Source organism: Salvelinus alpinus, chromosome 8, assembly GCF_045679555.1.
Source record: "Salvelinus alpinus chromosome 8, SLU_Salpinus.1, whole genome shotgun sequence".
Taxonomy (NCBI): domain Eukaryota; kingdom Metazoa; phylum Chordata; class Actinopteri; order Salmoniformes; family Salmonidae; genus Salvelinus; species Salvelinus alpinus.
Window position 1 is genome coordinate 43,264,372 of NC_092093.1, and position 15,766 is coordinate 43,280,137.

The window sequence follows — 15,766 nt, forward strand, 5'->3', positions numbered from 1 at the left end:
AGTCTGATTGTTTGGTTAACAAGGCAACTAGCTACTGTTGCAATCAAGTAAACTTGCTAGCTACTTCCGTGGATGTTGAACACATTTCTACCTGCAAATGAACACATTTCTAGTGGAAAATGTGTTAAATTATAGCCTGATATTAAAGAGATAATCAACTCGGGCCTCTTGATGTTCTCTGGAAAATAATGCAGCTCTATGGAAGGTAAGTTCCACGATGCGCTACACCCTTCCACGTTGTTCATTATTTTCCAGAGATCGCATAGCCCCTTGTTGATTATCCCTTACATAACCTCAAATTTCTACCTGCAAATGAACACATTTCTAGTGGAAAATGTGTTAAATTATAGCCTGATATTAAAGAGATAATCAACTCGGGCCTCTTGATGTTCTCTGGAAAATAATGCAGCTCTATGGAAGGTAAGTTCCACGACGCGCTACACCCTTCCACGTTGTTCATTATTTTCCAGAGATCGCATAGCCCCTTGTTGATTATCCCTTACATAACCTCGAATTCGCTAAAATCATAACATTAGGAAAGGATTCATGAAATTTACATAAACGTGTAGCGACACTGTTTAAAAAAATTAAATAATCAAATAAATAAAACGAGCTCAAACTGGGAAACATCGTTTTGAACGATCATCCAGCTCGGCATTCCAAGGGCCCGGTTTCCCAAAAGCATCTTAAGGCAAAGTTCATCGTTAACTATAAGATTATTTTGGGAAACCAGACCCTGGTTGTAAACTGTGCTTTGTTTGTCATGTCATAGCAATTTTGTGTCACTTTACAATGACATATATCAATGCTAAGTTATGTTTGTTATGGGGAAGGGGTATAATGGTTTAACTATTTCCAGGTAACAACCATGGGCTGGTTGGAATATTTAAAGGGATATAACGGTAGAACTAAAAAGAAACAGGTAATGTTGCATTTTCCAGCACTGTTCAGCGTTATTATATAGAACTACCATCTCTGTTTCCAGGTAACAACCATGGGCTGGTTGGGATGTCAGGAAAGAGGATTGGTTGAAACAACATGGTAACTACATAGTTCTTATCTGGTTATTACCGAGCTGGAATGTAAACTGGTACCGTAAATTCTTATGTCACTATAAAAAGTCGAATTAGAGGTTTAAATACAAACAAGACTCACCATCATTGTCTACATCCATCTGTCTGAAGATCTTATCTGTCCGTTTCTCCGGTGTCGACTCATCTTCTGGCATCTTCATCACTGAGGACACCATCTTGTAAATCGCCTGCAGGAAGAACAATTGACCTTGGCGTCAGAGTTAGAGTTGCACTAAGCTCATAAGGCATTTAGAAATAACATTCTTCAATGTGTATACAGTCTACCACTAATGACCATTAAACAACAAAGTAACTTCCAAATAGTGCCTTTAACAAATAATACAATATTCTCTGTCAGAATGTAACTATTCTCCTAGTTACCTATGCAGTCAGGTTACCACCTGGAAAATTCATCACGGTTCTCTGGCTTTATAAAAAAACAAGGCATTTGAGCCTAACACCAATGAGACGGGAACTGAAATTTCCATCCCTAACTATAACATTTTCCGACAAGATAGAACTGCCAAAGGGGGCGGAGATGCAATCTACTGCAGAAATAGCCTGCAGAGTTCTGTCATACTATCCAGGTCTGCGCCCAAACAATTCGATCTTCTACTTATAAAAATCCACCTTTCCAGAAACAAGTCTCTCACCGTTGCCGCTAGTTATAGACCACCTTCTGCCACCAGCTGTGCCCTGGACACCATATGTGAATTGATTTCCCCCCATCTATCTCCAGAGCTCGTACTGTTAGGTGACCTAAACTGGGACATGCTTAACACCCCGGCCGCCCTACAATCTAAACTAGATGCCATCAATCTCACACAAATGATCAATGAACCTACCTGATACAACCCCAAATCCGTAAACACGGGCACCCTCATAGATATCATCCTGACCAACCTGCCCTCCAAATACACCTCTGCTGTCTTCAACCAGGATCTCAGCGATCACTGCCTCATTGCATGCGTCCGTAATGGTTCTGCGGTCCAACGACCACCCCTCATCACTGTTAAACGCTCCCTAAAACACTTCAGCGAGCAGGCCTTTCTAATCGACCTGGCCCGGGTATCCTGGAAGGATATTAACCTCATTCCGTCAGTAGAGGATGCCTGGTTATTCTTTAAAAGTACTTTCAACACCATCTTAAATAAGCATGCCCCATTCAAAAAATGTAGAACCGGGAATATAGCCCTTGGTTCACTCCAGACCTTGACTGCTCTTGACCAGCACAAAAAACATCCTGTGGCGTACTGCATTAGCATCGAATAGCCCCCGCGATATGCAACATTTCAAGGAAGTTAGGAACCAATATACACAGGCAGTTAGGAAAGCAAAGGCTAGATTTTTCAAACAGAAATTTGCATCCTGTAGCACAAACTCCCAAATGTTCTGGGACACTGTAAAGTCCATGGAGAATAAGAGCACCTCCTCCCAGCTGCCCACTGCACTGAGGCTAGGAAACACTGTCACCACCGATAAATCCACCATAATTGAGAATTTCAATAAGCATTTTTCTATGGCTGGCCATGCTTTCCACCTGGCTACCGGTACCCCGGTCAACAGCCCTGCACCCCATACAGCAACTTGCCCAAGCCACCCCCATTTCTCCTTCACCCAAATCCAGATAGCTGATGTTCTGAAAGAGCTACAAAATCTGGACCCCTACAAATCAGCTGGGCTAGACAATCTGGACCCTCTCTTTCTAAAATTGTCCGCCGCAATTGTTGCAACCCCTATTACTAGCCTGTTCAACCTCTCTTTCGTATCGTCTGAGATCCCCAAAGATTGGAAAGCTGCCACGGTCATCCCCTTCTTCAAAGGGGGAGACACTCTAGACCCAAACTGTGCAGACCTAAATCTATACTACCCTGCCTTTCTAAGGTCTTCGAAAGCCAAGTTAACAAACAGATCACCGACCATTTCGAATCCCACCGTACCTTCTCCGCTATGCAATCTGGTTTCCGAGCTGGTCATGGGTGCACCTCAGCCACGCTCAAGGTCCTAAACTATATCATAACCGCCATCGATAAAAGACAATACTGTGCAGCCATATTCATGGACCTGGCCAAGGCTTTCGACTCTGTCAATCATCACATTCTTATCGGCAGACTCAACAGCCTTGGTTTCTCAAATGACTGCCTCGTCTGGTTCACCAACTACTTCTCTGATAGAGTTCAGTGTGTCAAATCGGAGGGCCTGTTGTCCGCACCTCTGGCAGTCTCTATGGGGGTGCCACGGGGTTCAATTCTCGGGCCGACTCTTTTCTCTGTATACATCAGTGATGTCGCTCTTGCTGCTGGTGATTCTATGATCCACCTCTACGCAGATGACACCATTCTGTATACCTCTGGCCCTTCTTTGGACACTGTGTTAACTAACCTCCAGACGAGCTTCAGTGCCATACAACTCTCCTTCTGTGGCCTCCAACTGCTCTTAAATGCAAGTAAAACTAAATGCATGCTCTTCAACCGATCGCTGCCCGCACCTGCCCGCCCGTCCAGCATCACTACTCTGGAAGGCTCTGACTTAGAATATGTGGACAATTACAAATACCTAGGTGTCTGGTTAGACTGTAAACTCTCCTTCCAGACTCACATTAAGCATCTCCAATCCCAAATGATATCTAGAATCGCCTTCCTATTTCGCAACAACGCATCCTTCACTCATGCTGCCAAACATACCCTCGTAAAACTGACCATCCTACTGATCCTTCGATAGCCTCCAACACTCTACTCAGCAAATAGGATGCAGTCTATCACAGTGCCATCCGTTTTGTCACCAAGCCCCATATACTACTCACCACTGCGACCTGTATGCTCTCGTTGGCTGGCCCTCGCTTCATATTTGTCGCCTAACCCACTGGCTCCAGGTCATCTATAAGTCTTTGCTAGGTAAAGCCCCGCCGTATCTCAGCTCACTGGTCACCATAGCAGCACCCAACCGCGCTCCAGCAGGTATATTTCACTGATCACCCCCAAAGCCAATTCCTCGTTTGGCCGCCTTTCCTTCCAGTTCTCTGCTGCCAATAACTGGAACAAATTGCAAAAATCACCGAAGCTGGAGACTCATATCTCCCTCACTAGCTTTAAGCACCAGCTGTCAGAGCAGCTCACAGATCACTGCACCCGTACATAGCCAATCTGTAAACAACTACCTCATCCCCCATACTGTATTTATTTATCTTGCTCCTTTGCACCCCAGTATATCTACTTGGACATTCATCTTCTGCACATCCTACCGTTCCAGTGTTTAATTGCTATATTGTAATTCATTTGCCACCATAGCCTATTTATTGCCTTTACCTCTCTTATTCTACCTCATTTTCACATGCTGTATATAGATTTTTCTATTGTGTTATAGGCTATACGTTTGTTTATTCCATTTGTAACTCTGTGTTGGTGTTTGTATCGCACTGCTTTGCTTTATCTTGGCCAGGTCGCAGTTGTAAATGATAACTTGTCTAGCCTACCTGGTTAAATAAAGGTGAAATAAAAATACATTTAAAAAATGGTCTGAGGACTTTAACAAGAGAATGTGTTCACTTGTATCACCACCACACACAATCGCCTAAGTCAACACTGATACGGGACATGCTGCTCTGGCCACGGTGGCGGGGAGAGCAAATATGACCATGTTGATTAAGGGAAACATAAATAGAATGAGCTGCAGCCAATGTCCATGGTGAAAATATGTTTACGATATCATGGACGTGAGTAATAAAGAACGTATCATTCATTAGATTAAACACAAAGAAAAGTAAAAAAATTGGACGCTGAACTGAGCAGAGAACATATTGGAGGGTGTTCTGACTAAATCCACCTGTAAAATCCACCACAGGAAGTTAGCAAACACTTTTATCCCAAGCGACTTACAAAACTGTAAACTACCCACAGTGAACATATTCATAGTATGTGGTCCATGCAGGAATCAAACCCCTAATGATACCTGCACCATGCTCAGTTTCTAATCCATTGAACCACCGGAACCAACTCATTCTCATCTCAACTCACCTGTACGATCTCCAGCATCTCAGCCCGGCTGATGTAGCCATTCCCATCCAGGTCATACATGCTGAAGGCCCAGCGCAGCTTCTGCTCCAGGTCGCCACGCGATGTGACACTCAGCGCGATGATGAATTCCCGGAAGTCGATGGTGGCATCGCCGTTGGTGTCGAACGTCCGGAAGACGTGCTCAGCAAACTTGGAAGCGTCGCCATACGGGAAGAAGTTGGCGTAGATCTTCTTGAACCCGTCGACTGTCAGGTGGCCCGTTGGGCAGTCTTTGAGGAAGCCTCGGTACCACTCCTGGAGCTCATGGTCGGAAAACTCTGTGTTTTCGCGCAGGTCGTTCAGCACTTCAGGCCGCAGTTTGCTGTTCTGTTTCCCCATGATGGCCCTCCGGAACGGGGTTTCAAACCTCAAGGGCCTTTTCTGGTTAAATGAAGGTGAAATGAAATGTGGAGCCTCTCACAGTCAGCTCTGCTATTAGTCTTGGTACCTTGTCTCCACCACGCAGTACTGTAGGTCCCCTTCTGCTCTCCTTACGATGTCTGTCTGCTGGCTGGCTCGCTGGCTGCTCAATCTGCGTCCTCTTCCTCTGTTCCTACGGGAGATTGAACACTCTTATTAGGAACATCAAGTGAAACACTCAAGTGATAAATTGGTTTAATCCAAACCGCATCTGGATGTTGCGTTGTACTGTAACTCGAGAGGTAGAAGAACCACCTCAAATAGCCCAATGTTGAGTCATATTGAATTGTGGTTATTATAATGTTTGACTGTAAAGGCTTTAAACAGCCTATGAGCAGCGGCAGAGTGAAACTGATAAGACGACAACTGAGATGTTCCGAGTGCCACATGCGAGGGTGAGCCCTGGTCTCTATGGACATCATTTACATCCCCTCGCACTGTGAGGATTTATTTATTGACCGTTCGCCAAGTGGTGGAGGGAGAGTGTCTGGGACCCTTCTAGGCGTCAATAACTCAGTCTCTTGTCTCAAAAGGTCAGCACGGCACAAGAAGCTAAGGTTGTTACTTCAGAACTCGGATAACCATTAGAAAATCCAGGCAACTAGGTTAGGATGCCACATGGGAGACAGTCACACACACAGGCATGAGTATCCAGCTGTATGTGTATTAAATGTTACTGGAAAAGTAACACATAGGTGGGAAAACCATCATGGCACACATTTAATGACACGTTACATAACACTTCCACTCCCTCCGCTTTACCCATAAAGCTTTTATTGGCCAGAGAGAGAAACGGTCACGTGACCCTGTTCTTGCTTTACCTCTCTTTCTCTCTCTCTCTGTTTGCCTTTCTTTCTCTCTCTCCTCTCTGAGATTATTGGCCCAGGACAGATTATATCAGAGACCCGGAGCGGCGGACAAAGGAGGACAGCAACTAATTGTCGGTTTGTGTCTGTGACTGTGCTCTAAAAGGTTTCTAGAAAGTTCTCGTCTTGGAAAGAGTCATGTCCACACTCCAAAATCTTTAATGTCATTTCCTGCAGTTTCCTCAGTCTGAGTTGCAATACAATGCAGAGGTCTCTGATATAATCTGTCCTGGGCCAATAATCTCAGAGAGGAGAGAGAGAAAGAAAGGCAAACAGAGAGAGAGAGAAAGAGAGGTAAAGCAAGAACAGGGTCACGTGACCGTTTCTCTCTCTGGCCAATACAATGAGAGCTCTAAGGGGGAAAGCGGACTGGGAGTAGCCTACACTCCCTCTGACACACCACCACCACCCTCAGCTTGGTTTGCCAGGTTTACAGGAGTGCACAGCTGGGAATGAGACACCACACACACACAGCCACAAATGCACACACGCCCATCCAGAACCCGACCGCACCCCTTGGCCCAGAGCATAACAGGACCAGGATGCAACTGGCAGCACCTCCTTTGGACTGGGTCGCATGGTCACATGGACAGTTTTCCACTAAATCTCACTGTGGTGGCAGGGCCAGGACAGACATAAACACAGGCGTTGCTATTTATTCTCTCCCTGCACACAAACCCACAGAACATCCAAAAAGTGGGGGAATATCCCCGGTGGGATAGAAATGGCTGGTTTGTTGTTCTAATTTTAAAGTTGTGTAGAATAACACTTAGTAACCTACACAAAAGATGCCCATGGAGTAACCGCTTATTATACAGTTGTATGATAATGCGTTCCATTTCTATTGCAAAAATAGCATGTAGTATTTTCAAAGATGGAGATTTGCTTGATAACAATGCAGGTTCACACACCGTGCAGGACAAAAGATAACCGCAAGGTTGATAGGCATATGTTTGTCAAAAGCAATGGGAGACAAACGCAGGAATGCGTAATAGTTTTTTTTATTGTACCCAAATTACGGCTTGCCGTGTAAAGGCAAGGGGACGAAGACCAAACGAACACTATACAAAACACAGGGTAGTAACCCAAAACAAAAGAGCGAGGAATACCTTGAATAAATAATACACTCGCACGATGATTAACACACGGGACGAGACCCGTAATCATCTGCGCAATCCACAATGGCACGAGAGCACAAAACCCACAGCACAGGTACTCACACGCACCAACGGACATTGTAACAATAATCGACCCCCAATGTAAACCAAAGGGCACATATATACAAATACTAATCAGTGGGAATAGGGGACAGGTGTGCGTGATGAAAGTTCCGGAGGGATCCGTGACATGTTTTCATAGCTGGAGCCTTAGCCTACTATTGACAATTCCAATGAAGTATTCAGTGCAGTGAACAGCAGTTGGGATGGCAATCTAGCCGTGTTTTCTTGTGTATAGAAAGTATTTGGCCAGAATTCAAACAAACCGTAATGCGCAAATTGGCACTGCACTTAACAAATAATTCAAGCTTGAGCAGACACAGCTTTTACCACGATAAATTGCCTTAAGTCAAGTTTAGTGCGACATCAGTCCAATGCGGTTTGTTTGCATCCCAGTCTTTGTTAGAGAACTTGAGATTATAAGGTTCTATCTGTATTTTTGTTCTGTTAGACATAGCCTTGTTCTTTTCAATGTTCTCTACCTAAATACAGTAGGACCCTATTCCGTGCAGACGGTTTGTTGCGCTATCTGAGGTAAGATTATACTTTTCCTCTCAATTCAATGTTTTGTTTGGTTAGTGTGTGTTTTCATTTGCGGATAGAACCACACTTTGTATATGTTAGGGGGAAAAGAACAGGCCTTACTAAATTCACATATGACCTCCACTGAAATCCATTAGGCCTTTGTTTTGAGATTGTGAAACAGGTTATCCCTAATGAGCCTAGATTCCTTCCTCAGCCCTATGGGCCATGGTCAAAAGGAGTGCACTACATAGAGAATAGGGTGCCATTTGGGACACAGTAAACATCTGCTTATCCCCTCAGTTACACTGCAACAGTCTTTCCCTTGTCGGTCTGGCTCTGCCACTTACTGTCGTCTGTAGAATCCGCCCTGCCCCCATCCCTCTCAACCCTTCCCCAATAACTATGGCTGTTATGGTTCCACTTTTTCCACTAGCTAATGAGAATGTTTCACACAGCTTCCAGATTCCACACACTCACACGACATGTGTTTCCCCTAAGGCCAACTGGGAGTCCTTGCCCGGTCCCACCTCTGACTCCCCGAAAGTTCCACTCTCAGGCATACAAACAGTTTTTCCCTTGGATGCCACCAACAATAGGATCACACAAGGCAATCATTAGCCTTAATGTGTCCAAGCAGCCAGAGCTAATTTATCCATGCATCCAGGAAAACCCCATAAACCTAATTTTAGCTCAAAAGTGTGCATGTTTGCCTGTGTGCGTGCGTGTGTCCGCATCCTCCCACACTGACAGGTATATGACAAATCATGTCCAGTAAATGATACATTAAACATGACTCTAGTAACCCCTAACCTCAGTATCGGCGACCGTTGCCTTAGAGCTTGCTATGCTAAACATATCCCCTGGCTACAGGTAGGCTTAGTGACATCATGACATGACAGGGGTGACCCTGACTAGTGTCAAAATATTCCCCCCCAACGTAACGCACCATATTTCTCTAGCTCCATTCAACCAGATGACCAGTTAAAACAAACAGCCGGCTGCATACCCCCGGAATAGCATTGTTGTTAATGGCGCTCCGTTTAATGATGTCTGTCAAGGGGGTCAACATGTACATTTCCCATCGCTGAATACTGCTGCCGAGATGGATTGAACTGTGAAAATATTTGGGCCGTCTGTATTTATGGTAGCATCTTGATAGGAAAGCAAATGACGTAGTTTCATGTGATGTGCTTTGGGCAGAGAACCCAGCTTGACATAGTCTGAGTAACAGTCTCTAGTTAACATTCCAAAGAGACTGGCTTTTCAGCAATCTCAACGTTCAATATGCGCTGGATTTACAGTGGAGTTGCTCATTGGTTGTTGGAAATAACTAATATTTTCCATGAAAACATGTGGAGCCTCAAAATTCCTAAAGGTTGGAATTGCAGTATATATTTACTTTGAGAATTTAGACATGAGCTATCAATTTGTGACAGATTGGTTTCATCTGGACAAACAAAAAATGGTTGCTTAGCATACAGAGTTCAAATTTGCATAATCGTTGTGATTGGAGGATAGCTGTAAAGGTGATCGAATCAGGATCAAATCCTCGGTTCTCCTCAAGCTCATTAATTATATAATGTTCATACTTGAAGATGGCAGATAGGCCAGTCTTTTTGGCAAATGACATGAAGTACAGGGAGTGGATTAGCTAAAGAGACTAGTACACAGGCTAAACTTGACAGTCTTCTGGCTTTGAAAAGCTCATTACCATAGCGTGCTGTGAAGCCGACTGTGCTTCAATGATGTAGGACTAGGATTTTATTGGTAATGTGTAGGCTACTAGGGCCCGATTCCGACTTAGGAAATTACGGCTTTCTTACACACGCCTTTCCTATGCATTTCTCAGTAGTTGGTATTCAGACTTACCTCATTAACGTGCGTAACGGGCTTTGCAGGCGTGGTTACCTTGAGTGCACTGAATATATGTAATTAAATCGCTTAAAACCCTCCCACTTGCTGACCAACAGATTTTCTCGTGGAGTTTTCATTCAATAGGGTTTTCAGTATATATATCGCCATCGATTTAAATACAATGTACATTTAATTACAATTTTGTTGACAGATTAGAATACATTGAGAGAACGGGTTCAGAAAATAGGGATCAATGAAAGAATGCCATCTATGCATCTTTGTCTCCGTTTCAGCACCAACTGGTAGATTTAAATAATACTCTGATCTTGTCGATTATTTAGGCAAGTTTTAGGGTTAGGAAACTATATACTGTATGAATCATTAAAGATGCAGAAATCGCTCCCGCCATTTCCTGGTTGCTAAGATTCTAATAGTTTGTCTAATTTCAGTTTATGTGACAAATCAAGCAAGTATAGGGTAGACAATCATTGTACCATCTAAACCGCTGTGAAATATATTTTCCATAACCAAAAATATTGTATTTTTAGCGGTTTGAAGCTGGTGTACAAACCTGAAAGTAAAAGACACAAAAAGAACGGGAAGCATATAAATAGTGCACATATAACAAATCTACTGCTTCTTAGACTTGCTTTTGATGAGAATGACAGATCTATAACTCACATTTCTATGTGAATTTGGTCAGGTTGCCCAAAACGTTACACATTGCAGATTAAAAAAATACAGGTTTGGAGAGCCTTGACATACAAAATATATTAATGAATAAAGAAATACAGTGGTTTGATTCATCCTGAAATTTGTCATATTCAAGTTCAAGCAATGAAATATTGGAAGGTGGAAAAAAGTGTACAATAGGGGTTGAACAATAGTCCTATAAATCCAGCCTAATTCTCACTAATAATAGAACTGTGTGACAACGGTCCAGTCATCGTGAACCGTGCACCAGGCTCCAGGTTTAACCTGCCACGTGTGGTCTGAGTTCCATAATGATTCAAATAGGCTACTTATCCCAAATTATTGCACAATGTTAGCCTAAAATGATCCACTAATTCTAGCGACCATGAGGAACAACTTGCATGGACGTGACAGAAGAAAGATGAACGGAACGTAATGGAAGGATGCAAATTGAAGAAAACTAATACTAAAGTGACAGTTATAAATGTATGTGGGTATTACTGGCAGTAGCTCCCGATAGTGGCTAATATTTAACATGATTGTTTTACAAATTGTAAAAGAAAACGGAGAAAAGCCCAGGCATAGGCTATAATTAAAACATTCTAAAGCGCATACATTAGTTGGGGAGGACGGGCTCGTGGTAATGGCTGGAGTGGAATTTGTGGAATGGTATGAAATACATTAAACACACCGTTTCCATGTGTTTAATGCTATTCCATTCCTTTAGCGCCATTCTAGGCATTATTATGAGCCGTTCTCCCCAAGCCTCCACTGATATGGCGGATTAACTTCAAAGTGACTTGGTCACACCTCTCCATCAAAGTTGACTGCGAAGAGACTTTTGAGAAAAACTAGGGGAGGAGGTGACCCAGTATTTGGTTGAGAAGGAGAAAAGACATTTCCAAATCTTTCTCACTTCCATCCGTGAGTGTGAGGTTTACTGAGGCAGTGTCAGAGAAAACCATCAACTGTATCCGGAGTAGCCTATAGTCCCCTGACACACCCGTCTCCACGGCAACACCAGCAGTGCTAAGGCTGGTTTATGCAAGGGTAAGAGGCAGCAACTACCCAACTGGGGCACATCTTCAACAGGGCACAGCGTTCAATTCATTGCATACAGAAATGTAGCGTATAGAACCGCATACACACTTCCATTTTCCACTTGTTAGTTAAGTGTGTTATTTCTATAAGTTCTACCTGTTCTGTCTCCAAATAAATGATAGTGACTTGAAAAAAAGACTGTCAGATGTGACACATTGCGACAATATATGCTGGAATGCGACACAAATCTTCATCAGTGAAGTGGTAAAAACAATAGGTGGTTAAACTCTGATCACCGGTCGCGGATTTAAAAAAAAATTACGCTCCCTATAGGCCTACTTTCAAAGCATTTTCCCCCAAAAGGTGGATAAACGGTAGGTCAAAAAAGTGTGTAAACTGCATTTACCCTCCACTACACCACTGACTTCATCCATAATCTTCCCACATTTTGGGATTATAAATCAGTTTATAATTCATGAAAAAAGCATAACATACATTTTGACAATTGCCACAACAGATAATATGCCATTCTATTTTCCTGGTCCATAACCCCATATGAGATTCTCTCTGCTCCAGGCAAAAACACCACTGTGCCAAGATAAACTACATACGCATATCAGATACTGTTTCTAACCATGGCAAGAACGTTTCCATTTTTTAAACTAGTCTGAAGGACGCGTAATTACGCACGTAAACGCATCGCCAAATTAGTCATCTGATTGAACCAACATCGACTACATAAACCGACAAAAATAGATATCGAACTGTCAACAAATTCAAAGTTTTATACTTGGTCCTGGCTTACGATCTAGTATTATCATTTGAAGACGGTTAGGGCTATCCAGTCCTGTCGTGTCCAAGATGCTGCTCAATTCCGTTAACGTTTATTTCTAACGCTTCAATAGAAAACTCTATTTAAGCTATTGGCCAAAAGTAAGGTTACCCAATTACCTTGAGATGGTATAAGCAACCTTATACAACTATCTTTGAAGGAAGTTTTCAAATATATTCAGAGATCGGCATAAAATTCCTCGTTCTTCATGCAGCGCAGTTTCATCATTTTACAGAGATTCGACGTACACGGCTGTTCGGCTTTCACCGGACTCGCCCAGTTCTCTGGTGGGGGATGGCCGTTCCAACAAATTGCAGTCGTATTTAGTTTAGCTGCCTTTGAGTGGCATTTGCTAGGCTATAATAAACGACCATTTTCCGTCAATGGAATCTGTGTATTTATGTACGGGCGTACAATAATAAATACTCGAATATGTATGTCCAATAGGCCACTCATGCTTGGATATAGAACAATCCACACTCATACAGATACAGTAGAGGGAACGTAATTGTAACTGCTGGGTCAAATATGTGGTCAAATGGCAGGTTAGCTGATGGGTGTGGGTATTTAACTGCACTTTCTGGATTTGTTTAAACTTTAGGTTTTAGTCCCGCAACCGTAGCCTATTACACTCATTATTAATGTTATAAGAAGTTCGGACTACTTTACTATATACATACATATACATTTAACTATATACATAGTTAAAGACATGCTCTGGGACTTTGGAAAATTGTGCTAAACTACGTAAGTGTTTTTTAAACCTCCCGTTTTGGGCTGGGTGATTGTGTCAATGTGTATTTCATGCATGCACAATCTATGAGCAGAATTACTGGGGTGTTCCGCTGCCCAGGCCCTGAAACCTGCCAGATCTTACAACGCCTGGATAGGTACAGTGCACTCGGGAGAAAGTATTCAGACCCCTTGACTTTTTCTACACTTTGTTATGTTACAGCCTTATTCTAAAATGGATTCAATTGTCCCCCCCCCCCCCCCCCCCCTCCTCAATCTACACACAATGACAAAGCAAAAACAGGTATTAATAATGAAAAAAATGAAATATCACATTTACATAAGTATTCAGACCCTTTACTCAGTACCTGGTCGAAGCACCTTTGGCGCCGATTACAGTCCTGAGTCTTCTTGGGTATGACTCTACAGGCTTGGCACACCTGTATTTGGGGAGTTTTCCCATTCTTTTCTGCAGAGCCTCTCAAACTCTGTCAGGTTGGATGGGGAGCGTTGCTGCACAGCCATTTTCAGGTCTCTCCAGAGATGTTCGATCGGGTTCAAGTCCGGGCTCTGGCTGGGCCACTCAAGGACATTCAGAGACTTGTCCCGAAGCCAATCCTGCGTTGTCTTGGCTGTGTGCTTATGGTTGTTGTCCTGTTGGAAGGTGAACCTTCGCCCCCGTCTGAGGTCCCGAGAACTATGGAGCAGGTTTTCATCAAGGATCTCTCTGTACTTTGCTCCGTTCATATTGCCTCGATCCTGACTAGTCTCTCAGTCCCTGCCGCTGAAAAACATCCCCACAGCATGATGCTGCCACCTCCGAGGTTCACCTTAGGGATGGAGCCAGGTTTCCTCCATATGTAATGCTTGGCATTCAGGCCAAAGAGTTCAATCTTGGTTTTGCCAGACCAGGGAATCTTGTTTCTCATGGTCTGAGAGTCTTTAGATTCCTTTTGGCAAACTCCAAGCGGGCTGTCATGTGCCTTTTACTGAGGAGTGGCTTCCGTCTGGCCACTCTACCATAAAGGCCTGATTGGTGAATTGGTGCAGTAATGGTTGTCATTCTGGAAGGCTCTCCCATCTCAACAGAGAAACTCTAGAGCTCCGTCAGTGACCATCGGGTTCTTCCTCTCCAAATGTCTATCTCATCCTCTGCAAGCACTCTCGACCGTGCATCTAGACCTAATAGAACACAGTAAATAAATGCATCAGTCTCAAGTCATGCATATTCATATAATTCATATATAATCTGAACTGTATCCCTTCAAACATCTAATAGGGCCATGTATGGACCAGGAGTAATACAGGAGTAATAAACCTAGTGTTACACGGAAACTACTTTTATAAAAAGGTTTCCCACATTCTCCTTTGGCAACCTTTCTTTGCATTGTTTCCCAAAATAGTGTCGTAAAAAGAGCATTAAGCCTTTGAATCACTTTTTTCCCGTGTTTGAATGAACAGAGAAAATTAAGTAAAACATTAACATCCCGGGACGTGTTCGTGCTCTTTGACATCACAAAGACACATTGTGTCGCTGTAGCTCATCCACCTTCCACCTCAGATGCGGAAGGCCAACATAGGCAGATGTGGTGGATTGAGACGCAGGCCATGCAAAAAAAACATATCTCCAGCTTAAACTGAAGGATTTTGATGCAGATTTCTTTATTATGTAACTTACATTGATGCTTGGGTGCGTCAACAGACCATTTTTAACTGATAATTGACAGACATGGTGGTGTAGCAGGAAGATCTGAATGCCATGAACCAAAAGGTTGTGAGTTCAAATCCCAGGTGAAGACGTGTTGAATCATAATTACTGTATAAATGAACATGCACAATGTAATCATGTATGTCAAAGTGTGTAAAATATGTAAGATGAAAGCACTGTGTGTAGGTATCCCTTACCTTGCCAATAGACAGGTTCACCAATCAGGTCCTTGATGGGCTTGGCAACAGTAACGAGGCGTAATGTGAATTACATTTTTTTGGTAGAACGTTTCTTTGGGACCATCAAGTGACGTCCTGAGAACTGATACACAGAAGTGGTCGAGCAACGTTCCCATGAAACGTGTCTAGAACATTAATATCTTACATTCTGAGAACATGGCAACCATGTTCTGTGTATGTTTGGTGGGACGTTGATGGAATATTCTCCTAACCCTTAGAAAACTGGACACATAAATGTTCTCACCACGTCCCAGAAAATGCATCTAGAACATTAATGTTGTATATTGTAACCACATTCTAGACAAGTTCTTCTGACATTAAGGGAATGTTCTCCTATTTTTAATACCAAAACATGCTAAACAGTTTCTCAGAATGTTTTTGCTAACATAGAATGTTCCCCCAACTAAAAGCACTATGGGTACATTATAGGTAACATTACAAAAACGTTCTCTCTCCCTATAATTGTTAGCTGGGAGGTTCCAACTCATTTCCAATTAATCCATATCTTCCAGTA

The 15,766-nt window shown here is 43.0% G+C and overlaps 1 protein-coding gene across 4 annotated transcripts in view; it reads right to left on the reverse strand.

Annotated features, from left to right (window-relative positions):
* The window catches only part of LOC139583163 (hippocalcin-like protein 1), a 19,560-nt gene extending 6,685 nt beyond the window's left edge, over positions 1-12,875 (reverse strand). Inside the window, exons 1-3 of one of the 4 annotated variants that reach the window (XM_071413963.1) lie at positions 12,693-12,875; positions 5,087-5,672; positions 1,156-1,261 (exon numbers count right to left, since the gene is read on the reverse strand). In XM_071413963.1, the coding sequence (XP_071270064.1) occupies positions 1,156-1,261; positions 5,087-5,464 (484 nt within the window). In that variant the 5' untranslated portion in view covers positions 5,465-5,672; positions 12,693-12,875. Of the gene's footprint in view, positions 1-1,155; positions 1,262-5,086; positions 5,679-12,692 lie in introns of all 4 variants that reach the window. The other 3 variants (XM_071413962.1, XM_071413964.1, XM_071413965.1) reach the window with 3 other exon arrangements.
* Between the last annotated feature and the right edge of the window lie 2,891 nt (positions 12,876-15,766).